The sequence below is a fragment of the Hypomesus transpacificus genome, chromosome 9 (assembly GCF_021917145.1).
Source record: "Hypomesus transpacificus isolate Combined female chromosome 9, fHypTra1, whole genome shotgun sequence".
Taxonomy (NCBI): Eukaryota; Metazoa; Chordata; class Actinopteri; order Osmeriformes; family Osmeridae; genus Hypomesus; species Hypomesus transpacificus.
Window position 1 is genome coordinate 13864430 of NC_061068.1, and position 26401 is coordinate 13890830.

Below are 26401 nucleotides of genomic sequence, written 5' to 3' on the forward strand. Positions count from 1 at the left end.
CTGTAGTATTTCAGTGACACATTTATTTCCATGAAACACAAGTAATATATATTGATCTGTGATTATGATGAAATTATGATGATGAAATGTAATATTCTCAATGTTCAAAATTGAAACTGTATATCACTTTTTCAATATATTACAATTTAGTGTTTAAAAGAGGAAATTCATGAAATAGTGTGTGTATGCAAGTAAAAAAGTTTTTTTCATTCATCCACTTTTTAAATACTAACCACAACAGCAAAATGTGTAAAACAAATATATTGAATGTGTTTCACATCAACAGTAATAATGTACCGGTCACATTCAGTAACTCATACAGTATCCAAACCTATAACACATTCTCTATGGCATCGTTTCATTATTAGAACATTGTAAGTCCCTGTAATATCACCATCCCACTGTAATATCACCATCCCACTGTACTATTACGATACCACTGAGTTTCAGAGGTACGTCAACGCAGTTTGTTTTATCCTTCGGCTTCTCCAGTTTCTTATTGTTATCAATGAATGAGGATAGTTTACAATGTTACGATACAATATTACAATATTTGATGTGATAACCAGTGCAATGTATTCAAGATGTGCAGAAGCTTTCACTGCATATTGATACAAAATAGTTTTCCACCAAAGATTTACTAACCCCAGAACTCCCTGCCAGGACAACCCCAGAATAGGCCAAATCCGGGAAATGGGTCAGAGGAAAGGTGGTGTTGGAATCTGGTTTCTAGTTTCTAGGGTTAACAATGCTCTCTCAGCCACACACAAACACCCACACAGACATCAGCCCTTTCCACAAGAGATTGCTCTGCTGTTGTTTGACTGATGTCCACATGTCTGAGCTGACTGGGAGAACTCTGGACCAACAGCATACCTGTGTCCGAAGAGAAAGACAGGTGTTGGAGATAGTGACGATACACAGGAATTTGGAATGACAGACGATTGTTGAAGATGAGAATGAAGCCATGAAAGAAGATATAACCAAAAAAGAGCACAAATAAGGCTTGAGACAAAAACGTAACCAAGTTTAAATATACATTAAGATCAGCTTGATGAAATTAGTACAAAAAAATATTTCTTATTTTTAGCAATGCACGATATATTGGCAGCCATATCGGTATTGGCCGATACATGTTTATTTTTTAGTGTTATTGTTATCGGTCCATTGATTTGGTCAACAAATAATATAATCAAAAACTTTTACTAGGGATTATTTCCGCCTTTTTTTCTGTCAGGCAATATGTTTTTTTTATATAAAATAAAGACGACCATAGGAATGTATAATTAATTGTAAAATAAAAAGAAATATAATCAATTGCTCAAAGAAAGATCTGTATGTTTTATGCAGTTAAGGTTAAACTTTAGTGAGTTCCAAATATATTCGACGGTCCCCACAGCGTAAGTATTTTTGTTTGAAATGGTAGCTAGCTAGCTTAGATAGCTGCCGGGCAAAGTTACCTAGCATAATACTCGTACCTATGCTACTACCATGCTAGTGTTACTTGATAGCCTTCTAATTAGTACACTTTGCAACCATACTAAAGTGTTTTGCATAGTTTTTGTCTATCACAAAATATTCTATTGGAATGTTCAAATCACATATTTGTGATGTTATGCTGTGGGACCCACATTCGAACAATCACATATTTGTGACCCTACTCCTTAACGGGTTAAAAGCAGTTGTCCACTGTATTTGGCTGCCTTTTGTTTTTGTAATGAGACTCAGGCTTTGTATTTATTGGCATTTAATCAGTTATCGGCTTTCAAATGTATAGAGTTATCGGTTATCAGTAACAACCACAATTTCCATATTGGTGCATCCCTACTTATTTTGTTTAATAATTGGATTGCCGTCTGAAATGATCTTTTTTGTTTTAATTCAAGTTGAAAACGTTAGGATTCAAGCTAAGTCTTGTGTGACTGATCAAATAACTGCCCCTCAACCAACCTAAACCCTCAAGAAAGCCAAGGAAAAACTCCCTGAAAAACTCACTAGTTTGACTGACTGATGACTCAAGGTAATCCTATCCCTACATGTGGCTGAATCTAAACAAACCTTCTACTCTCTCTGACAATCTTCGACCCACCACACATTTCCTGCCTCCCTTCCTAAACAACCTCCATCTCCTGCTTCCCTGTTTACCTTCCTAAACCACCTCAATTTCCTGCCTCCCTGTCACCCTCTCTAAACCACCTCCATCTTCTACCTCCCTGTCACCCTACCTGGCTTTTGCTCAACTCCAGGATTGCCCCCCCCCCCCTCCCCTTCCGATTCATTCTAGAGCTGAGCCTGCTCAACTCTCTCTCGCCACCTCTCTGTTGTGTGTGTATGGTACATGACCATACTTCTTCATGTGTGTGTGTGTGCGTGTGTCTGTATTCCCACTCACTGTGGTCACTGCAGGATGTCAGCCAGTTTCTCCTGGTAGTACTCGTAGTTCTCCTGGCAGTCCTCCCAGGGCGTGAAGCTCTGATCGTCACTCTCCACAAACGTGTCCCAGGTGTAGGAGAAGTCCAGGGGCTTCATCATCCTCAGTTTGCAGCCTGCCTGCGCCAGGGCCCTCAGCCCTGCCTGGATGTCCGGCTCCTCCCACTCAAACAGCCGGGCGGAGAAGATGGTCAGCTTGAGGCTCTTCCTGGCCTGGAGGACCTCCACCAGCTTGGCTGCACAGGTGGCACAAGGACTGGAGGACACATACCTTGGGAGAGAGGGGAAATATGTACACACCACATGGAGGTCAGTACAGCTCAGTGGTGGATCATTTGACTGCAGATCAAGAGGTTGTAGGTTCGAATCCCCCCTCCCGTTCATTGCTTTGGATTAAAGCATATGCCAAAGGAATACATTACGTGTGGGGTGTTCTGTTGAATAAACTTTAGTCAAAAGAATGAGACATGACATCGCAAACTGTGGAGTGCTTTGTTTCCATCTTATGCTCGTACACTGGACATCTATAACAACCCCCATGTGCATGCACATACCCACAACCTGCTCCATTTATTTGGCAGTTGTGTTAACTGACTTAATTCTGTACACTGTACATGTTTGTTCTGCATTTTCCTGCAGCATTTCATCAGTAACAAACATTTATGGTGTCCAGGCACACCTGTCTTCTGTGGCTTCCTCAACACATTCATTAAATTCAACAGCAGGAGGTTCATATTGTACGTTTTCACTTTACCCCTTGCTGACTGTTTTGTTGTAACCTGTTGTTGGGCCTTCTTCCTCTGCTCATTTGGTCAACACTTTCCTCTTGCAAGTCTTCCTCCTCACCTCTATATGAGCTTCACTTAGTAAGCACTGCATTAGGAGTCCATTCTTCCTCCTCATCATCACCATCTTCCCCATAACTCTGAGGCGTCGTTAGACCGTTAAATACTTGAGCACATGCCCCAGTATAAATCTGCTGTGCCCCAGTAAAAAGTTTTAACAATTAAATGTATTAGTCAGTGCATTAATTTATATTGATAATCCCAGAAAAGAAGCAGTAACCCAATCAACGCTTGTCAAATCATCGTCGTCGTCGTCGTCATCTGCCGCTTGTCCGGGGATCGGGTCGCGGGGGCAGCGACCTAAGCAGGGAGGCCCAGACTTCCCTCCCCCCGGCCACTTCCGCCAGCTCTTCCTGGGGGACCCCAAGGCGTTCCCAGGCCAGCTGAGAGACATAGTCCCTCCAGCGTGTCCTGGGTCTTCCCCGGGGCCTCTTCCCAGTGGGACGTGCCCGGAACACCTCACCAGGGAGGCGTCCAGGAGGCATCCTAATCAGATGCCCGAGCCACCTCAGCTGGCTCCTCTCGACGCGGAGGAGCAGCGGTTCTACTCTGAGCCCCTCCCGGATGACCGAGCTTCTCACCCTATCTCTAAGGGAGAGCCCGGACACCCTACGGAGAAAGCTCATTTCGGCCGCTTGTATTCGCGATCTCGTTCTTTCGGTCACTACCCATAGTTCGTGACCATAGGTGAGGGTAGGAACGTAGATCGACTGGTAAATAGAGAGCTTCGCCTTTCGACTCAGCTCCTTCTTCACCACGACGGACCGATGCAGAGCCCGCATCACTGCGGACGCCGCACCGATCCGCCTGTCGACCTCGCGCTCCATTCCTCCCTCACTCGTGAACAAGACCCCGAGATACTTGAACTCCTCCGCTTGGTTCAGGATCTCCTCCCCGACCCGGAGATGGCACTCCACCCTTTTCCGGTCGATTACCATGGCCTCAGATTTGGAGGTGCTGATTCGCATCCCAGCCGCTTCACATTCGGTTGCGAACCGCTCCAGTGAGAGCTGAAGGTCACGGCCCGATGAAGCCAACAGGACCACATCATCCGCAAAAAGCAGCGACCCGATCCTGAGGTCACCAAACAAAGCAAAGCTTGTTTGCAAAGCAAGCAAGCTTGTCAAATCAAAGCAGTAGAATTCCATGTCTGCGCCCTCTTCTGAGCTTGCCAAATAGCCACTGCAGCACGCACACAGCAGTCCAAGTGTCCGACTCGGCACACAAGTCAGAATTGAGGTGGGCTAAGAAAACATTTCAAAACTAAAGAAAGTTTCTAAATGATAGGCCTACCGAACATCTTATTTTGATGAAAACATAAAAACAACATCACACGAAGCCCCAAAAAACTGTGTTTGCGCTCAAATAAATGCGAAACAAAATTGGTGCGCTCGCATTAACTTGATGTTCCTGCCAAAGCTGATAGCGAACTTGCGTCCCTGAACTGTTGTACAGTGGGTTAAGCAAGGGGAGTTTCTACAGCCGAGTAGTGCATTGTATATAATAGGGGCCTGTGCTAGCCTGACGTTGTCATACTCATAATTCTAGTCAGAATATGAGTCTGATACTGCTCCATTGGGCTGTGATTATGGGGCGTGTTTCAACCGAACCCGGAAAAAAAAATGCCTCTTCGCTCAATTGGATAGACCTAAAACCAATCAGAGCGACTTAGTATGTGACAAATCCCTTAGGAAAGACGACAAAAACATATTTTTGATCAACAAATGCCTTGATCGTGTTCCTCTGTTCCTCTTTCAAAATGAATGCGCTGTCAATGTCTTCTAAAACAGACTCGATGGCTCTATCTACACATCTCAGCTTTCCAGCGGCAGCCATGTTTGTTGAAAACGAATTCAATCCAAGCGCTCTTTGGTGACATGGTTGATTACGTTACCGTTGATCATCTGTCCATCATCGTATAAAGCCCGCCCTGACAATTTGATTGGTCCGAACAGCTCTTGTTCGGGCATAGTTTTTCCCCAACGGAGCAATGCCAGACCAAACTTCCCGACCTAAAATGTTGAATTAGCAACAATCTCCTGCCGAAAACGAACAAGTCATTTCGTGACGGCAGCCATTATGGATATGGCCTTTAAAGATCCTACAGCAGATTCCATGATTTGCTTCTCAGTACATTATATACGCGTGAAATGAGTTGCTGAAAGCATGTGCACAGCTCTCAAACTTTGTCGCACTGAAATGTGGAGTTGAACAGTTTCTCACCCGTTTTCAGCTCAGGTTTTGTATAGGCGGGGCGAAACCCAACCTATCTACGTCACACCAACCTATCTACGTCCGATCACAGACGGCTGCATTCTGTTACTCAGCTGGTACGATGCAAAGACAAAGTAAATAACACATAAAACACTCAGAGACTGCAGGTAGGTCTGATCTGATATCTGCAATTGATTTAGCTAGTGTTGCTAAATTCAATAAATTCGATGGGGCGGAGCTTCAACTCCTTCAGACGACACGCCCCCCCAGTCTCAAGCAGAGAAGACTGCTGATTTTCTCACAATTTCAAAGCCTAATTTAACATATTTGTCAGTTTTTTTCCATTCCAATTTGGATATGTAGTTAACAACACATTTGTCTGTGTCAAAACTCATTTTCAATTCCACTGTACAGAATCTTTAAATGCCTGCTACTTCCTGCAGTGCAAGGAAAGTCTGATGGCACAAGATATGTAGCCTATAGGATTGTATGCAACAGGTTTTTCAGAGAAGTATTGATCATGTTAATGACGTCGAGATCTCTGAAACTCGTGTAGCCAATATGATACAAATGGCGCTACACGACTTGCCAGATGATTTGTGACGTTGGCCTACCCATCTGGGGAGTCATCCCTGGTAACTGTTTGGAGAGGGTTAGGGATTTGAGAGCAGGGTCGGTTGCCTACCAGGTCACAGTGTATTTGAGGGCGGGGTCGTAGCTGGGCAGGGTCTGGAGGAAGAAGGCCTGCTCGGAGTGGGCCCCTGCGTGCTCGTCCTCCAGGAAGCCCCTCAGAAGGCCCTCGGCAGCACTGCCCTGGTCCACCAGGTAGCACAGGAACGTCTTGTTCCTGCCCGACGAGTACTCCACGTTCTTGAACTGGAACTTGAAGAAGAACGGATCGATGCGATCCCTGGGGAAGAAATGGGAGGGCCATGAGAAGGGAGAGACTGGAACTACAGGCTGATCTCTGTTCATCCTCACCTGGAACTACACCCTGATCTCTTCTCATCCTCACCTGGAACTACACCCTGATCTCTTCTCATCCTCACCTGGAACTACACCCTGATCTGTTCTCATCCTCACCTGGAACTACACCCTGATCTCTTCTCATCCTCACCTGGAACTACACCCTGATCTGTTCTCATCCTCACCTGGAACTACACCCTGATCTCTTCTCATCCTCACCTGGAACTACACCCTGATCTCTTCTCATCCTCACCTGAACCACAACATGGCTTTGGTTCTCCCATGTAGGAAGTGTTGTTAGTATCGAAAGCATTTCCAAATCTTTTAAAATAGTCATAAGTCATTCTATTTCAAACTGAATAAATGTGGATGCTTCACTGTAGTTTCTTATTACCCTGCATTTAAATATATATAATCATTGAAGGGGATTTTAGATGCTAATCTTGTCTGCAACTTCCAGTTATCTAAGAGGTCATATTAAGTTACGTTCTTCTCCCAAGGTACTCTCAAAGTGAATGACAAAAAAGTTAAATGTTTAACATCTTTAAAAATGTTGTTTAATAATTGGAAAGATAGGTGTTTCAATGTGGGTTTTTGTCTATTAGCTTTACTATTAGACTCACTGATTGGTCTGAAACATCTGTGCTCTGATTGGTCTGAAACATCTCTGCTCTGATTGGTCGGAAACATCTGTAATCTGATTGGTTTTATACACCCACGTGGGCCTGTAACTTGAGTCAACTCAATCTCTAACTCGAGCAGGGATCACACTGAGACGGCACCATCAGTAGAAATGCGCCATAGTGAGAAGTGATGAAGAAAATTACGTCACCCTGCTGAAAATGATGGAGATGGGTTACATTTATGGAACTATCTAATTGAAAAGTGAATGTCTCAATTATTCCTTATATTATACTCTAAGTTGTATTATGGGAAATGTGATGCTAAGCTCTGACTGAGTACAAACAATAGAGGTGTGAAAAGTTGGTTTTAGCAAAGGAAGATAGGGAAGTACCACTCTAAGGAATGCAGAGGCCTAGCTGTAAATTAGAACGTACACACAAGGCCAAGCTGCAGGAAAACTCCTCCAAACCAAGATAAGTGTGCACCCAACACGAGCCTCGACATGGTCAGATTTATTCAAGGACAGAGATGTCAACGTGACCCAGCTTCTGTAATCAGAAACCATAGTATAGGGGCCAATTGGGTGACAAAGCGTAGAAATGGTCATCAGCAGAAAGGTACCAATAATGTGAGGATGCATAATGTATCTGTGACCAACTGTATTGTACCAATAGCAAATAATGACACAAATAATAGGCAGAAAATACTGTATAAAAGGGACTGTCCGGAGAGAAACGGGCAGTCTGCTCTTGGGAGCTTACTCACTTGGATACCTTTTTTTTACCCTGTGTTGGAATAAACCTTTGCATCAATACTCTGAGTTTCAGTGCATCTGTTGGGACTTAGCCTGATTTTTGACGGGTCAACACTTAGAATAATTTTCATCGTTTGGACTTAGTTTATTTTTCACTTGTCTACACTTGGAATAATTTTCAACCTTTGGACTTAGTTTATTTTTGACTTATACGGACTTAGGATTTTCCTCACTTCGACACTCTGATTTATTTTCACTATACACGGGAACTGGAATAATTATTTACGACATTTGGCGAGCCAGCCAGGAGGGAATTTACCGACGCTAAGCTAACGGGTCCTGGGAGGACGCACTTCGGAACACGCTTGGCCACAAAATTTACAAGGTAAGCAGACCATTTACTCTGCTAAATTTGAATGCGTGTCCGAGTGTGTCCGCCCAGGCCCGATACTGGTATAGTGTCATTTTTTCAAAAGAACCTAGTTTTTAAATTGGATTTATAAAATATATTAGTGCACTGCAACCACAGTTTTGATGCAAACGTACATGTATTATTATATATTTTATTAATTTGTGATTTTTAATAATTGTAATAATTGTTGCCTATATGTTTTGCTATGGTGCGGAAAGAATGAATGACTAACATGGAACGAACGTCTATCATTTGCTGGCTGATTGCATGCTTAGTATTTGCGGGATGTTTGCTTTGGCTTGCTTTGACGGCGAGACGTTGGCATTAATCGCTACGCTGTGAGTTATTTTTTGAGACTCTGTAGAGAGAGAACCCTGTGTCGCCCTATATAAATTGTATTTTCTATTTTAGTGTGTTTAGAATAATAGTAGTAAAACTGTAGTTTGTGTGAAGTCCTCCGCGCTAGTAAGCGAGGCAGTTATCCTTGGGGATAAGTAAATAACGAATGTGTGAAGTCCTCCGCGCTAGTAAGCGAGGCAGTTATCCTTGGGGATAAATAAATACAAGTGGCTCCCGGCTGGTCTAAGTCGAGAGAGCGGCTCCCGGCTGGTCTAAGTCGAGAGAGCGACTCCCTTCAGCTGGTCTAAGTTGGGGGAGAGACTCCCAGCTGGTTTAAGTTGGGAGAGCGCCTCCCATCTGGTCTAAGTTGGGAGAGCGACGCCCAACTGGTTTAAGTTGGCAGAGCTCCTGGCTGGTCTAAGTCAAGAGAGCGACTCCCTTTAGCTGGTCTAAATTGGGAGTGAGCCGGCGGTGTCCCTTGGGGGGAACGAAAGTACTTTGTAAAAAACTGCGTGGGTCGCTGGAGGGGCGACAGATAATAAAACTGTCCAGAACCAATGCTTGTAAATTTGCTTGTATATACTGCATGAGTAGATTTTAGACAAAAGTCATATAACGTGTTGTATAGCAGGTTGTTGAAATAGAGAGAAAAAGACAAAGTGACCTGCGCTTTGCACAGCATTATAATATAGGTAGACCGCTGTCAGGAAAGGGGAAGGTAGAGGCTTGATTATAAACCTGATTGGAGGTGACGAGAGGCAACTCAGAGTAGCGCTCGGAGACTCCCCGAGGGAGACACGACCGGTAGACAGACGCTGTCCGTTTTCTCGGACGGGACAGCGGGTGAACAGACAAAATTACAGATTTATGTAAATTGAGTTGAATATTGTTTCACATTTGACGTTATTCCGTAAGGATTTTGTAATTGTAGTTTTTCATTTAAAGTAATAGCAAACCATAGAGCATTTGGGGAATTTTCAGAAAGTTAAAATAAAAGTGTTGTTGGTACTAAAAGGTAGAACAGCAAATTTCTGATATACAACAGATACCTTTTGTTGCTAGAACGTAAGTGTAATAACATGTGAAACGTAGAAAATAGGCTGATATATATTTTGCCTAGTGTTTGTGTCCAACCAAATTATGAATAATTAGCAAAAATAGCAAGCTGCCCCGCAGGTTAACATAGGTTTCCCTTTTAACCCGAAGAAGTGTATTTTAGAGAGAAAAGCCTGTAAATCTCTGTGGATCTGCGGAGTCCGTTCGGCTTGAAAGAAAGCAGACTGCAAATCACCAGGGCACTCCAAACAGGAGACAGAGTGGGGTTTACAGGGAAAGAAGTCTGAAAGAATCGGTTAAAAAGCCACTCCATCTCTGCCCCAGACCGAACATCAAAGTTATAGATAAAGTGAATGGGAATGGGATTGTGAGAGCCGACGGAGAGCTCTGTTTCAGTGTTTCATGAGTTTGAGAATACTAAGTTGTGGGACATATAAGTGGTGGTTCTCTGGAACAGTTGAAAACAGATATAGTTGTGTGGGAAGGTTGTCTGAACTTCGACGGACAATTCCCATCTGCGTAAGTTTCGCTCTTTGCGAAGGGACCCCTCCGCTCTCTCTCCCTCTCTCACTCGCTCTTGCCACCAAGCAAGTGGCCACGCCCATTTTGCTCTCCCCAGCTCGAGTTGAGCCTCTCCTTCTTTTCTCTCTCCTCCCTCCCCTCTCACATCTCCTCTCTGCTCTTTCCTCCCTCCTCCCCCTCTCGCATCACCTCACTCCTCTGTCCTCTCTCCTCACTCCTCTCCCACATCTCCTCTTTCCTCTCTCCTCTTTCCTCTCTCACATCTCCCCCCTCCCCTTTCCCCTCTCCTCTACCACCCTCTCTCCTGCATACACTCACACACACACCTCTCACACAACATACACACTCACACATCCACACACATTCACACACTTTCACACACATACTCACTCCACATACCCTCTTTATCTCACACACACACACATATACGCACGCACACAGGTACACACACTCACACTCACTCACAACCTCACACACACACACTCACATATTCACACGCACACCTACACAGACACATACACACACACGTCCACACACACCCCTCACCACACACACTCCTCTCCCTCATACATACACATCCACACACACACGCGCACACAGATACACATACTCACACTCTCTTGCTCTCACATACACACACACACACTCATCCAGACACCCCTCACACGCACACACACGACACACCTACTCACACTCTCTCTCTCATATACACACATACCCACAACACACACGCACACAACACACACACACTTTCGTATACACACACTCACATATATATTCATACATTGACACCTACACACACCCCACACACAGGTACACACTTAGACTCTTGCTACCCGTCCTTCCGTTTCTTGTAGTTTCACACTAGGTTGTATTTGATTTACTGAGTGGCGGGAAGAGCAGTGTGCCATTTGCAAATAAATCACATACAGATGGTAAAGCTGGGAGGAAACACCAGAGGTCTGTGTGAAACTTTAACGACCGTCTGAAGTCAGAGGGACTGGTGTGAGTTACACAGAACAGCATTTGCAAAAAGTATTACTAAACGCATCAAAGACTCGGGAGCTCCGCGATATAGACGGCGTACCATTCTTACACATTGATTAACATAAAAGGGGTAAAAAGCCCCCCAAATACATTTAAAGCTTGATTATAAATTTAAGCCCAGAAGACGGTTTTTCTCAGACGTGTCTTGAGCAACAAGCATTGCATTGTTTGTGTAACTGTAACAGTCTGGCCCAGCTCTTAGAGCTGACCACATTGGCAATTATACTGGTGATATCCGCTTTACAGTGTCAGGAGGGTAATAACGGGACGAGTTAGCCCCAGATCCATCACTCGGTGTCACTGTTATTCCCAGTAGGTTGAGCAGGGATCATATTGCCTGACCTCCAAGATAAGATAGATCTGAGGAGCTGGTGCAGGACTCCAACTGAGCCGCAGAACACCAACTAGGACAGCCAATGAGCTATTTGATAGAGATAAATAAAATCAGGGAAACAGACGACCAACCGGAGCTTCCCGGGTCCTTGGCCAACAGAGCACAACAAATCTACATGGGGATCATTCACGGTAACAGTAGAGGGGGGGCCAGAGACAGCCAGTCGAAGGTCCCAATGGAGATAATAATAAATCGCTACCCAGAGGACAAAAAATTAATTCAACAACTAATGAAGAAATGGCATGTTCGCAACCCACTTTGGCCGAAAGGTGGATCCTTTGATTGGGCGTGTTGTGAGGAGATGGAGGTCAATATCAAACACCATAAATCTGAAGACCACGGTGACAAGAGATTAGGCAGGAGGACGAGGGAAAGAATGGTGTTAAGCTGGTTTAAAATGCATGGACAGAAGCGCCAGCAGATAGCCAAAACCATGTGGAAAATACGAAGTAATGAAAAAGTAAAAACAGATGACGTGGCTACAGCAACGGAGACAGGGATAGAGAGAGTACAGGGTCAGGACCCCACCGCACCAGCATGGCCCTTGGAGCCGCCCCCATATCCTGACAACATGAATCCATTCAGAATGGGACAGTATCCACTCCTGAACAGGGGCCCTGAGGAAGGAAAAGTAACAGGGCAACTACAGGGAGATTTCACTTTCAGTCTGAACAAAGCACCTGAAATCCACATTAGGCAAGCGCCTGAACTACCAGTCAAGTCAGGACAGCTGGTCGAAACTGACATGGGAAAAGAGGACGGGAAAACAACATGTGATAGTGAACGGTCCCAGGGTAGTCGAGACAGAAGGGAGTACCAAGAGAAAGCGGCAGCCAAAGCAGAAGTGGCGCACCTGGCTGATAAACTGAATTACCTGGAAGAGGCAATAAAAGAATCAGATCAAGAGGGGAGGATATGGAGCCAACTTAAGAGAGCTGAATCACTGAGACAACGTGACCATCGAGACATCCGACAGGAGGAGGGCGAGGAAATTTATCAAACACCTCCGAAACTAGAATCACTATATCTCTCATCAGGGGCACGGCCTAAACAAAAAAGCAGAGGGCAACCATCGGAGGAGTGGGCCCACCTCACACGGACATGTGAAGACTGGGAGCAGTCATTACGTAGGATGGATGACGAAATAACCAACCTGACGACAAAATTACGAGTCCACAGAGAAAAAACACCCACGCCCAGGCCAACGCCTTATGACAGACCCAACAAGGATCCCCACAGCGCATGGCAACAGAACAACGACAGAGGGGCAATGCACTTAAGTCTGGAAGGGACCATAACTCCACAAGACAGAAGAGCTGCGGAAGTGGGGAAGGCTCCAGTCGACAGTCCACCGCCCAGACGACACCCACAGGAAGAGCAACAGCGGCGCTGGGTGAGAGATGGAGGAAGACTGGGGAGAAGATCCAGCCAAATGGACCACCCAGCCGAAGGGGGAATAGAAGACCTAGACGCACCAACCTCACTGTGCCCCCTGGTGGTGAAAGGAGCTGGACAAAATCCCATGTACGTGCCATGGTCATTCATGGACATGATCGGCCTAGCAGGGAGACTGCCCACACTCACGGATGGAGCAAATAAATGGATAACAGCACTGGAAGAGAGCACAGCAGGGGTGACTCTGGCTCTGGGAGATATAAAGGCTCTACTGATGCATACTGCCGGAAAACAAATAACAGAAGAAATCTTCCAGAGTGCACAACTGCCAATAGTGGTGTCCGGAAACCAAGTGGACGGTGTAGGGTTCGGAGGTCATCGCAACCAAGTATGGGCAGAGCTAAGGAAACACTACCCAGAGAAGATGGATCCCTCCAAGCTGGAGGGCGAAATTCTGAAAGACGACGAGTGTCCATCCAAGTTTCTGCATGTTTTCCAACGCAGATGGAGAGATGAGACAGGGAGTGCCTGGAACACGAACAACACCACACAGAGACTGTTTATGCTAATGGTGAAGAAGGCAATGCCACTGGAAGTACAGAAGTGTCTGGACGGTGTGGTGGGTCTGATGAAAATGGACTGGCCACTGTTCTCAGAACACATTGTCCATCACGTTGATAATAGCAGGAAAGATAAGCGGGAGGCGGAAGAACTAAACAAGCAACTTGTCAACAAGCTAGCGCAACTGCAGCTGGGAGAACTGTGTAAGCTGAAAAAAGACAAAGCCAAGACACAAGCCCCGGTTATAACAACACCACCCCAGGCTCCCGAGAACCCGACACTCCAGGCCCCAGTGATGTTCCAGCCACCACCCAAGCCACCTGTTGCAACAGGACCAGTACAGGCAGCAATAGTTAACCCTACAGCTCTGCCACCAATCCATGTGCACATTGGACCCCCAGATGGCATCTATCGATCCTGGAAGGGAAAAGGTGGACCTATGCAGCGAGGTGGGAACTTCCAGGGGGGAGGAGAACAAGGCCCACCCCCACAGCAGTACGGACAAGCGCAGTCCTACCCCAATCGCACTGACAATCAACAAGCTAATGTGTGCTGGGGATGTAAACAACCAGGACATATCAAAAGAGACTGTCCATCACAGTCTTGGGGACCAGCAGCGGACTGGCAATAGAGGTGCCCGGAGAAGCCTGAGGGGGAAACAATAATGTCACCAGTTATCTCACTACAACCACGAGAAGAACCCACCATACCAGTTACAGTGCAAGGACGAGAACATGCCTTCATGGTAGACACCGGAGCGACGTATTCATGCATTGGAAAAAACGGCTTCAATCTCCCCCTCTCCAGTTCATCCATCCGAACTGTAGGCTTTTCTGGGAAAACACAAGTAATACCACTTACGGAGCCACTCACGATGCAAATTGAAGGAAAAACTATTGTAGCGCCTCTACTGTACTCCGCACACACTCCCATCAATCTATTAGGAAGAGACATTCTCTGCATACTAAAAGCCAACATTGTGTGTACTCAACGCGGCCTGCAAATAGAGTTCCATGAAGGTCCCTCAGCAAACCAGATGATGCCAGTGATGGTTGGAAAGGAACTCCAAAATGGCTTAAGTCCATTAATGAATGTAACAGCACAAGATCATCACAGCCGGACACCACCGCTAGCGTACTGGCTACAATTGGCCCCACAAGAATCTTCACTAATCCAATTATGGGAAGAATGGGAACCGTGGGTCCAAGCTTTGGTAGGGAAACCAAGACCACAACAGATGCCGCTCCACTGCACTCTTCTATATGACGAACATCAAAACTACACAGACTATGCCGACTGCTGGATGGAGCTGATCAATAAAAAACAATACTCCATCATCAGCCAGGATATTTTTGTAGGCCCTGAAGGAGCAGCCGCAGCCGTAACACTCCCACCAGAATTACGAGAATGGTATCATGTACAGAACTCAGCCCCGCATGTCCCATTGATGACAACCGAAGGACATCGATCTAGTGAGTTAGGACCAATGATAAAAGCAGCTTTACAAGTGTTAGACTGGAGGCCCACCAATAATAAGTACTTACACATATCTCCTGATGCCCGGTTTCATAGAATTTCAGCAAGAAATTACAACGTAGGGACAGCTGAGATAGTGGTTGTAAATGTAAAGACAGCATCACATCAATGCCCATTGTCGGAACATGAAGATGTGTTAGGACAGGTGCCCCCATCCCTATGGTCAAAACATAAGACAGATGTGGGTTTTATACGGGCAGCAGACCCCATACACATAAAAGTGAAGAAGGGAGCAAGATTACCATACCAGAGGCAGTACCCACTCCGACAACACGCCATAGATGGGATTAGACCCACGATTAGGGGTTTAGTGGATGCGGGAGTCTTAATAGAGACAAAAAGTTCCTGTAATACACCCATCTTTCCAATAAAGAAGCCACATTCTAATGATTATCGGTTAGTACATGATCTGCGGGCTATTAACTCCATTGTGGACGTTCCAAAGGCAATTGTTCCCGATCCACATACACTACTTTCTAACATACCCCCAGGTACCAAATGGTACACCGTCATCGATCTGTGCTCTGCCTTTTTCTCAGTTCCCCTACACACTGATTCACAATACCTGTTTGCTTTCACCTTTGAAGGCAAACAAATGACTTATACTCGGTTACCCCAGGGATTCCTGGACAGCCCAGCTGTGTTTAATCGAGTGTTGGCCCAGGACCTGCAGAACCTGCACGTCACTAGTACCGTCTTGCAGTATGTAGATGATATCCTTGTTTGCAGTAGTTCAAAGGAGCAGTGTGAGAGAGACTCTGTCACCGTGTTAAACCAGCTGGCAGAAGGCGGTCATAAGGTCAGTAGAGATAAGTTGCAGTTCTGTCAGACGACAGTTGATTATTTGGGGAGACGACTTAGTGGGGATAAGAGGCAGATAGCTCTGTCACAGATAGAGGCCATAGCCAGAGCTCCGAAACCACAGACGGTAGGGCAAATGCTCACCTTGTTGGGAATGGCGGGATACAGTAGACCATGGATTTGTGACTATGCCCTCAAATCAGCGCCTCTGCGGGCCCTTATTAGGGCTGCGGGGCAGACCAGTAATGCTGCTGCTCTGCAGTGGACCGAAGAGGCGGAGGGCGCTTTCTTGGCCCTTAAAAGTGACATGCAATCCGCCCCCGCTCTTGGCAATCCGGATTACTCAAAACCGTTTCACCTATATGTTGCAGAACGGTCTGGATATGCTACTGCTGTGTTGTTGCAGGACACGCCCATTGGGAAACAACCGTTAGCCTATTACAGTACAAAACTGGATAATGTAGAGGCAGGACTCCCACCCTGCTACCAGGGACTGGCGGCCGCTGTCTTTGCTTTCAAGAAGGCATCATCACTAACCATGGGACACCCAATCACGTTATATACGTCCCATCAACTGTATGCCTTACTCACAAGTCCCCGGTTTGTGTTAACACAGGCCCGACGGACTGGCTACGAGGTGATACTGTCTGCACCAGAGCTCACCATTCAAAGGTGCAGCATAGTAAACCCAGCAACTAAGATGGTGTTACCTGTAGATGGGACACCACATGATTGTGTTCATGTAACTGATGTATTTATGCGGGCACGCGACGACTTGCACAATGAGCCCATTGTAGCAGACCTCACATTGTTTGTGGATGGATCTTGCTTTAGGGATGCTGTAGGTAACCATGCAGGTTACAGCGTGGTGCAGCTTAAGGATGACACCACATTTGAGATACTCCAAACTGTAAAAGTGGACCAACCATGTTCAGCCCAATTGGCTGAGATCAAGGCTCTTACAGCTGCATGTCAGGTGGCGTCGGGTAAGAGTCTTAATGTTTATACTGACTCTGCATATGCATATGGTGTGTGTCACGTGTATGGTAACATATGGAAACAGAGAGGTTTCCGTCGAGCGGATGGTACAACTATTAGTCACGGAAGCTCCATTTCACACCTTTTAGAAGCTATGCACGTTCCAACGGCCTTGGCCATTATTAAGTGCCCAGCCCACCAAAAGAAAGATACTCTCATAGCCAAGGGTAACAATATGGCCGATGAGGCGGCCAGACAGGCAGCGACAGGGGCAGTAATGGGACCCGTACAGGTAGCTGAGGACCCTGCCCCTCTTACCACGTTGTCTTCCCTTGTGTTAGCACAGGACGGGGTCAGTCCCCAGGAAAAGGACATGTGGGTGAGACGGGGGGCGATACAAACCACTCAAGACGGACCGCACAAAGGTCTATGGAGGAGCTGTCAGGGACATTTTGTCCTACCTAGTTCGTTGTTACGCTTTGCTGTTAGGAATGCGCATGGCGGCGACCATGGCGCAAGGGGGGAGACTATACGTCGTCTTCAGGCCGCATGGTGGTCCCCATACTTAGCAGCCACAGTTGATAGAGTGTTACACGAATGTGAGGTATGTGCACATTATAATGTTAGGAAAACACTTCCTGCCCCCATATCACACATCCCAACACCTGATGGACCATTTCGACATTTGATGATCGATTATGTTGACATGACGCAACGCATAGGAAGGCTGAGATACATCTTGGTAGTAATATGTCGATTCAGCAGATGGGTAGAGGCGGTACCAACTGCAGGTCCAGACTCCCGATCAGTAGCAAAATTTTTGTGTAGAGAGGTCTTTCCGAGATTCGGAATCCCGGATAGCATAAGCTCAGACAATGGACCGCACTTTGTGGCTGAAACTTTTAAATTGGCATTGAAAATGCTAGGTATTAGACAAAGGTTTGGCTGTGTTTACCATCCCCAGTCACAAGGGACAGTCGAGAGGGCCAACGGTATCTTGAAAGCTAAGTTAGCAAAGATCATGGCCGATGGTAAGTTAAACTGGGTACAAGCTTTACCGCTGGCACTAATGGCAATGCGCTCAAGCACTAACCGCATGACATTTCTAACACCGCATGAGATGGCAACTGGAAGACCGCTTCCAGTTCCTTACTTGAGAGGACCCATTACGGGTCCTCCCCTAGAAAAATTGGAAAGGGAGCTGCAAAGCTACCTACTACATTTAACTCAAATACATAAGGAAGTGTTCTCACAGGTAAAAGGTGCTACAGAGCAAAGGGAAGCAGAGATCCCAGAGAACCTGCAGACGGTTGAGCCTGGAGATTGGGTCTACGTGAAGGTATTCAAACGGAAGTGGAACGAGCCCAGACGGGAAGGTCCCTTCAGAGTCCGTCTAACGACCCACACAGCTCTAAAAGTCGACGGTAAGAAGTTTTGGTACCATTTAAATCACTGCTTCAGAGCAGAAGATCCAGAACAGACTGAGGCGCTTAGGAATGAAGCAGCTCTACCGGAGACAACAGGGGCAGGTGTCACCGCCCCGCAGGGACTCCAGGATGGGGATGGACACTCCTCCCCGCAGGGACTCAGACGATCTCACAGACTGGTCCAGCAGAGAGTCACAAACAACAGCAACATTGTCAGCAGCTGCTCGCCAGTTAAGGGAGTACCAAAGCGAGGGTCAACGGGCAGTTAAGAATGTATCAAGGTGTGAAATCACCTTGAGACATGAGGAAAGAAACCCAGATTGTGCAGCCATGATACAGCTGGGGATAGGGATGATGCTTATAGGGACAGCCATAGTGTTGGCAGGTAGTTTGATGTGGATGCTAGCACGCCCGAAACCCACCATGTATCCCCAACCTAACTCAACTCAGCAGGTTTTACCCACCCCATATCACCAATATGACCCAACGCCACAACGGGAAGTGCCCATTAATGAGTCAAAAACATCTATGGAGGATATACAGATGGCAAAATGTGCATTAGCTGTAGGAGTCGTGGCAGCCAACCTAGGGCATATAACATTAGCAGAGGAAGTTAACTTAACATACAGCAACCCACCCAACCGAGACGTGATAACAACAACCGGCCCCAGTAATGTATTAATCTACAGCTATTCCCCGAACCAAAGGTGCAGGGACAAAGGAATGACAAAAATAACAATAAAATGCTTGAAAACTCAATGTATTGATGTAAACACCAAACAAACAATGAATACCCGGAGAGCCTGGAATATGATCAAAATATACTCCGTAACCCGTCGAGTCAAACGCAGCCAGGACATAGTTAAATCGATAAGAACGGGGCAACTCAATTCTAACTTGTTCTACAAATGGCTGAAGTACTCAGCTCGGCAAGTAAGTCAGGAAACCTGTGTAGCATGTTACAATGCAAAAAAGATTCCACAGGTCAGGCCCATCCCAGGCAGTGCATTGGGGTCCTGTGCAGACTTAGACCAGTGCTTTGCTTACTGTACTATGTACATGGCGAATAGAAAATACCAAAGTATGAGTATGGATGAGACGGTCTGTCCGCGCAAACTAGATGAAACGTTAAAAGAGGGCGATTATAGTGCGCCACCCCTGGTTAAGATCCCGCCAACTCTAATTTTTCCATTTTGTATAGTAAGGGGTACGGAAATAGAGGATGTGATTAAACGCTACGCCTTAACTGACTCCAAAGGATTAGTGAGTTGTAAACAGGAAGTATTTGGCAGACGGTGCGCCACGGCAAACACGGCTACAATAAAGTGCGAACAGCTGGTATTAGACGGTGAATACATTACCCATGAAATAGAATCCACAGATACTGAACAATATCGCATACCTAGTTACGCAGAAGGAACAGTACCATTGGGAGATATACTTTGGTTGTGCGAAGGGGACGAAAGTCTTAAAATTAGGTTAGAGCCGGGATGGGAGGGTATCTGCACCCCAGTTATGCTAACTGGAAAAGTAACAGTGTTAGTACCGCAAAGCCAAGTACAAAACAAACAAAAAAGAGACACACAAACTCAGTGGAAGACAGGTGACACGGTATACATCTCTTACGACCAAATACCGGTCGGAACGCCCACTGAACATATGGCCATAAGTAATGACTGGATAATCTCAGGACGTATAGCAGTCTCATTGCCCTTTTTCGGTCAGGTAATAAATGCTCAATACATAGCACGTAACAGCAGATGGATCAATTACTTATGGTACAACCAACAACGATTCATGAACTACACAATAACTGCCCTAGAAGGAGTAAAAGAACAACTACATGCCACCTCGCTGATGGCCATGCAAAATAGGTTTATCATTGAAACCATACTAGCAGAAGATCAGGGAGTTTGCGATCTCATTGGTGAAGAATGCTGTACCGTCATTCCCATGCACACCGGGGAGGGGGGGAATCTTACTAAAGCTTTGATTAATCTAAAAGAACTAAGACAGGAGCATGTAATACATTCCAATTGGAAGACGGGAACAAATGCGTTATGGAGCTGGTTAACAAATTTAACTTGGCCTAAATTACTGAGGGGGATAGCGATGGCCGTGGCAATGATTGTGATAATAGTGGTAGTAGCTGCGTGCTGCATATTGCCATTGGTAGCGCGACTGATAAAAAAGATGGCAGGAGTAATAACTGGACAGTTTCCCGTACAAGTATATCCGAAAGGTGAGGAAAGTGATGAATCACTGTATATGGTTCCCACTAACAACCAACTCGATTTAGAGATTTACACAGAAATGAAGGATTTAGGGGAGTCACCAAAATTCAAGTACAAATCTAACCTGCATGAGCTAAACCATGGGGAGGTTGGCAAATACTAATCTTGTGTTATGTCACTAGATGAACACGGCAGACGACCCCAACCAGAAGAATGACCAAGGCAACCCAACCCCCCGGCAGACGCCAACTTCATCCATGCCATCCCCAACAAGTCAGAAACCCCCAACTCCAGGTCTAGATTTACGTCAGTTAGTGTCCCCAGTTTCATCTGTACCAGATACCCCTGAGAGTCCACCCCCACTGGCCCCTAGAGATGTAGACATGCGTCCCCCAATCCCCATACCAGTGTGTAGAATTATCGCTGTAAGAGAAGAAATTCAGGTTCCCAGCGACCCCAGACAAAGGAAGTGGCAGATCCAGCCCATAGACCTGCCTCCCCCTCAGGTAGACGAGTTACAGCTGCTGCAGGATCATCCACTCGTTGACCTTGGTCCTCTGATCGCACTGGACCAAGGCGTGGGGTGGCCAATCGATTTCAGTCTATCAGGACCATCATCCAGTGACCAACCACCATCATCCAGCGGCCAACCACCACCTCCAGGAGACCAGACCAGACCAGGTGGAGCAGAGGGCCCAACGGCGGGGGAATCCACGGACGACGCGGACGAGGGCCCCGATGACGAGACGGATGACGACGCTGACGACGAAATGATGATAGCCGGTTCCTGGACCACTGAGGCCATACAACGGATCGGAGACATGTCACTGGCTAAGTTTAGGAGCCTCCAGCAACGTGTGTCCCGAAGGATTAGACAACGTCTCGCTACTGCTAGAAAGCGAGGGCAATCACTGCAGCGGTGGAGAGTTCGCCGCCAGGAAGACACTCGTCAGAAGGACGAGTGTCTGGCAGTTCAGCACCAAAATCGGGTGCTGATTCGCGAGAATGAGGAGCTCAGAGAGACGATGGACAGATTGCAGCGGGTGTGGGGAACCTCTCAACGCATTTACCCGCCAAACCCGCCACCACGTGGATAGTACGACGAGGGGTAATTGGACTCGTTCTCCATCACCACGAAGAACGAGTCACAATTGATTCAATGTTATGGACACCATACAACATTACCTTATAGTCTGCCTCAGGTTTATGGATATCATACCACATTACCTCGCAGTCAACCTCACTGCATGTCTTCAAACTGATTTTTGTTGTGTTGTTGTCAATGTATTGTTTGTTTATGGTTTGCTGACCCTGCAGTAATGTTGTGTTGATGTCATTGTTTCGGTTGTTAGCCTCGCATACTGCAGGGGGACATTTTAAATGTTGCATGACCACGTTGCTTACTAGCCCATCATATAACCACTAGTCATTGGGTGGGAAATGGTAGTAAATCTTCATGTGGCAACGAACACCTATATCTCATATGTCACGACCACTGGCTGGGGTGATATGTATAATCAACGTATATTCATACACTATGTATTTTATACTCTTCCTTTCTTACCATTTTTTTTCTTACACTTACGAGACGGACCAATTTTGTATAAGTAATCAGGACCTCAGTGCCAAGCTTCCGAGGTGTGGATGGTGGATGAGCGGGAAAGTACAGTATGACAACTAGCGATGACTCAGTTTGTCTTATATACTTAGGTAGAGGCTGGAACAGATACTCATGTCGCATTATGAGCATAGTTTGCCCTGATGTCCTGCGCCATGTGCATCATTGGGGCTACGGGGAGTTTCCATCACCCATAACCCTTTTACTTCACTCCCCTGCTATGTGTTGCTATAAGCTGATAGCTTATGCGAGTATTGGGCGATAGGAAGACCACCAGGCCACCAAGGTAAAGCTTCGCACATGATGACATTTATGCACAAGATGACAATTGATAATGCATAGGTCTGCACTACTGTTTATTACCTCAACTGCATGATGGAAGAGAATGGTCTTGTTATCAGTTGTGTTTTACGAGCTGACAGTATTCTCACATTTACATGTCCATATCATCTTTATGTAACTACTACTGTTTTATTTGATAGTTGTAATCTCATCCCATCATTAGTAAAGATGGGACTTTGCGAGTCCCAAAGGGGGGAATTGATGAAGAAAATTACGTCACCCTGCTGAAAATGATGGAGATGGGTTACATTTATGGAACTATCTAATTGAAAAGTGAATGTCTCAATTATTCCTTATATTATACTCTAAGTTGTATTATGGGAAATGTGATGCTAAGCTCTGACTGAGTAAAAACAATAGAGGTGTGAAAAGTTGGTTTTAGCAAAGGAAGATAGGGAAGTACCACTCTAAGGAATGCAGAGGCCTAGCTGTAAATTAGAACGTACACACAAGGCCAAGCTGCAGGAAAACTCCTCCAAACCAAGATAAGTGTGCACCCAACACGAGCCTCGACATGGTCAGATTTATTCAAGGACAGAGATGTCAACGTGACCCAGCTTCTGTAATCAGAAACCATAGTATAGGGGCCAATTGGGTGACAAAGCGTAGAAATGGTCATCAGCAGAAAGGTACCAATAATGTGAGGATGCATAATGTATCTGTGACCAACTGTATTGTACCAATAGCAAATAATGACACAAATAATAGGCAGAAAATACTGTATAAAAGGGACTGTCCGGAGAGAAACGGGCAGTCTGCTCTTGGGAGCTTACTCACTTGGATACCTTTTTTTTACCCTGTGTTGGAATAAACCTTTGCATCAATACTCTGAGTTTCAGTGCATCTGTTGGGACTTAGCCTGATTTTTGACGGGTCAACACTTAGAATAATTTTCATCGTTTGGACTTAGTTTATTTTTCACTTGTCTACACTTGGAATAATTTTCAACCTTTGGACTTAGTTTATTTTTGACTTATACGGACTTAGGATTTTCCTCACTTCGACACTCTGATTTATTTTCACTATACACGGGAACTGGAATAATTATTTACGACAGAAGGTTGCATGAGGGGTGCATAAAGGGTGTTCTGTGTCCCAGGTATTACACCTCCCATGTCATCATGTTCTACTGCTTTCTCAACAAACAGACAATCTTCACTGTAAGAGTTCACAGACAATCTTCACTGTAAGAGTTCACATTTCCACATGCAACAGTGTATATTTGAGCAGCATGATATTCAGGTTCAACGGAACAGATTTCACCTCACAAATCACACTTCAATACTTCAATCCTTAGATGGAGATGCCCAAAATAGACTCTCTGGGAGAGTGTAGAACAATTTAGTTTCCTTCTTTAAACATGTGTACAGGTTGGCAAAATAGTCCTTCCCCACTCGTGCCAAATACATAAGGTCTTGCACCCATCACTGTTGTTTTGTGAAAACAGAGACAGAATGAAAGAGAGAATGAGCAAGAGAGAGAAAGATGGAAGGATTCAGAGCCTGAGAGTAGGACAGCAGATATACCAGCTGGCCGGCAGGCTAAGTTTAGGGCGTCAGCGCGGCCTACCGTGGAATGCTAGCTCCGTATTTTTAGCCCTCTGATTTCGTTACCCACTTGTCCGCATTCCAAGACAGGCCCGGGCTGTGTGCTCTACGTTATGAGCCAGGCTGTGTGCTCTACGTTATGAGCCAGGCTGTGTGCTCTGCGTTATGAGCCAGGCTGTGTGCTCTACGTTATGAGCCAGGCTGTGTTCTCTACGTTATGACCCAGGCTGTGTGCTCTACGTTATGAGCCAGGCTGTGTGCTCTACGTTATGAGCCAGGCTGTGTGCTCTACGTTATGAGCCAGGCTGTGTGCTCTACGTTATGAGCCAGGCTGTGTGCTCTACGTTATGAGCCAGGCTGTGTGCTCTACGTTATGAGCCAGGCTGTGTGCTCTACGTTATGAGCCAGGCTGTGTGCTCTACGTTATGAGCCAGGTAGTGTGCTCTACGTTATGATCCGCCCACTCTGCCCACAGTCACATTATGGACACGGGAGGATGCATGCAGGATCAAGGTTTATTTAGTACAGCTATTTCACCTGTTACAGTACTGTAGCTACATTGATCTACTGTACTAACATCCCACTTCTCAAAATATCTCGTTTGTGCATCGGTTGAGTTAGGATTGTGGTAGTCATTTGAATTTCCTTTCCACAAACTAGGATGAAAAATGTTTTTTTTCCATAGCCTCATGACTTGGGTCAAGTGTAATTGTTGGGAAATGCATATTTGTACCTCACATACATCCATAAAGTGTAAACTAAGGCGTGTTCAGGATACTCCAACTAGTCCAATGTTTTGATTGAGGTGGCCATTTTGAAAATAGAAGATCTAAACCAAGGTACTAGACTACTTTAGAGATCATGTCAGTAGGACTTCAGTGACCGGTTGTCTCCAGACAGACCTGAGGAGACTCCATATGTCAACATGTAGCTGTTTGGCCCCGATGGTTTCATCAGGGTCATGAGTGTAAACAGATAAATGGTGTTGTGATCCCCTCCGGGTCTTAAGGTCCACATTAGTGAGTCTGGGAAGTGACAGATACGCTTTACAGTGACCCGGTTCCCATATTAAAACAGTGACTATCCCTTCCTTCTTCACAAATCAGACATGTTCCCCAGTACAACTGGTGAGAGACGTTCATTTATCTCTTAATTCCTTCTTGACTAATTTCTTACAGTGGACTTTCTCACCATGGAATAACTCACGTTATTCCTGTCTGGATTTCTGTACACATGCAGCGTTGGCTAATCTAATTTGAACGCATTTGTATCTTTGCCACTTGCCCATCAACACAAACTGAGGATCAAAACAGAGCCAGGGGGTTTTCCATGACAGACCGCTGACCCAGATTGAGGTTACTAACCTTCTTAAACGCCCCTAAATTAAACCTGAGACCCTGCAACACTCAGACATTGGGTTGCTCTGCATGAACCAATGACGATGCAAGTTTCAGCACCGGGTCATTGGCACCCAGCCAATGACAGGAGGAGGTGGACCAGGCTGATGATTGGATGCAGATTAGCCAGAGCCTCCACAACACACACTATCATCTAAATCAAGCAGATCAGCTTTAAGCACAAATAGTTTTGTTTTCAGATGCACACTGATGGGATGTTTTAGTACATCATTTAATTTTTGAACCATTCTATACTGCCATGGTATTTTTCACTCATTCTCTTTATCTCTGACTCTCAACCACAGAGTCTGTACAGGACTCCGTCTAGACGTCTATTCATCCAAAGCCCTGAAACATTATGTAGTTTCTCGTACGTAGCCGCTATAGAACAGAAAAACACTGAGACACTGACCAGTTACCGACTGATCCTGATCCAGAATGGAGCCAGTGTCAAACTGTCAGAGGTTCTGTCTACTCTACCCACGTGTCAGATGCTGTGTCCTCGTGCTCACTCACCCTGTGATTATTTCAAACGGAGGCAGTTCCATGGGCTCCACCTGGACCTCCCCGTTAGCTGCTGGTGCCGCCGTACCGTTAGCCGCTCCACCGTCAGCTGCTGGTGCTGCCATGCCGTTAGCCGCTTCTCCGTTAGCCTCAGGGGGGGCCGGGGCGTTCACCGGTGTCTTCTCCACCGCTGCCGGGGCTTTCCCCTCCTTCCTCGGCTCCTTCTTCACCTCCACCACTTCCTTCTTCTCCTTTCTTCTCGCTGCAGGACGACCACTGGTGCCTGTCTTTCTGTCGGCCATGATGACTGGTCCAGAGGAACGCTCTGAGTCTTTGAGTGTCTATGAAGTGTGTGGATCAGACAGACAGAAACAGAGAGAGAGAGAGAGAGAGAGAGAGAGAGAGAGAGGAAGGGAGAGGAAGAGAAAGAGGGGTTGGGGTAGATATTGAAAAAAAGT

General features: G+C 45.9%; 1 protein-coding gene across 3 annotated transcripts; it reads right to left on the reverse strand.

Moving 5' to 3' along the window:
* apobec2a (apolipoprotein B mRNA editing enzyme, catalytic polypeptide-like 2a) lies at window positions 1-26401 on the reverse strand. 3 transcript variants are annotated; one of them, XM_047025849.1, is made up of 5 exons: window positions 25956-26401; window positions 6175-6399; window positions 2509-2701; window positions 2393-2423; window positions 1-876 (listed from the first exon to the last, which is right to left on the reverse strand). In XM_047025849.1, exons 1-5 carry the CDS (start codon window positions 26243-26245, stop codon window positions 743-745), a joined length of 873 nt encoding a protein of 290 aa, XP_046881805.1. In that variant the 5' UTR covers window positions 26246-26401; the 3' UTR covers window positions 1-742. The 3 variants fall into 3 exon arrangements, with proteins under 3 accessions (XP_046881805.1, XP_046881804.1, XP_046881806.1); XM_047025848.1 differs by having other exon boundaries at window positions 2393-2444; XM_047025850.1 differs by having other exon boundaries at window positions 2393-2701; window positions 25956-26400.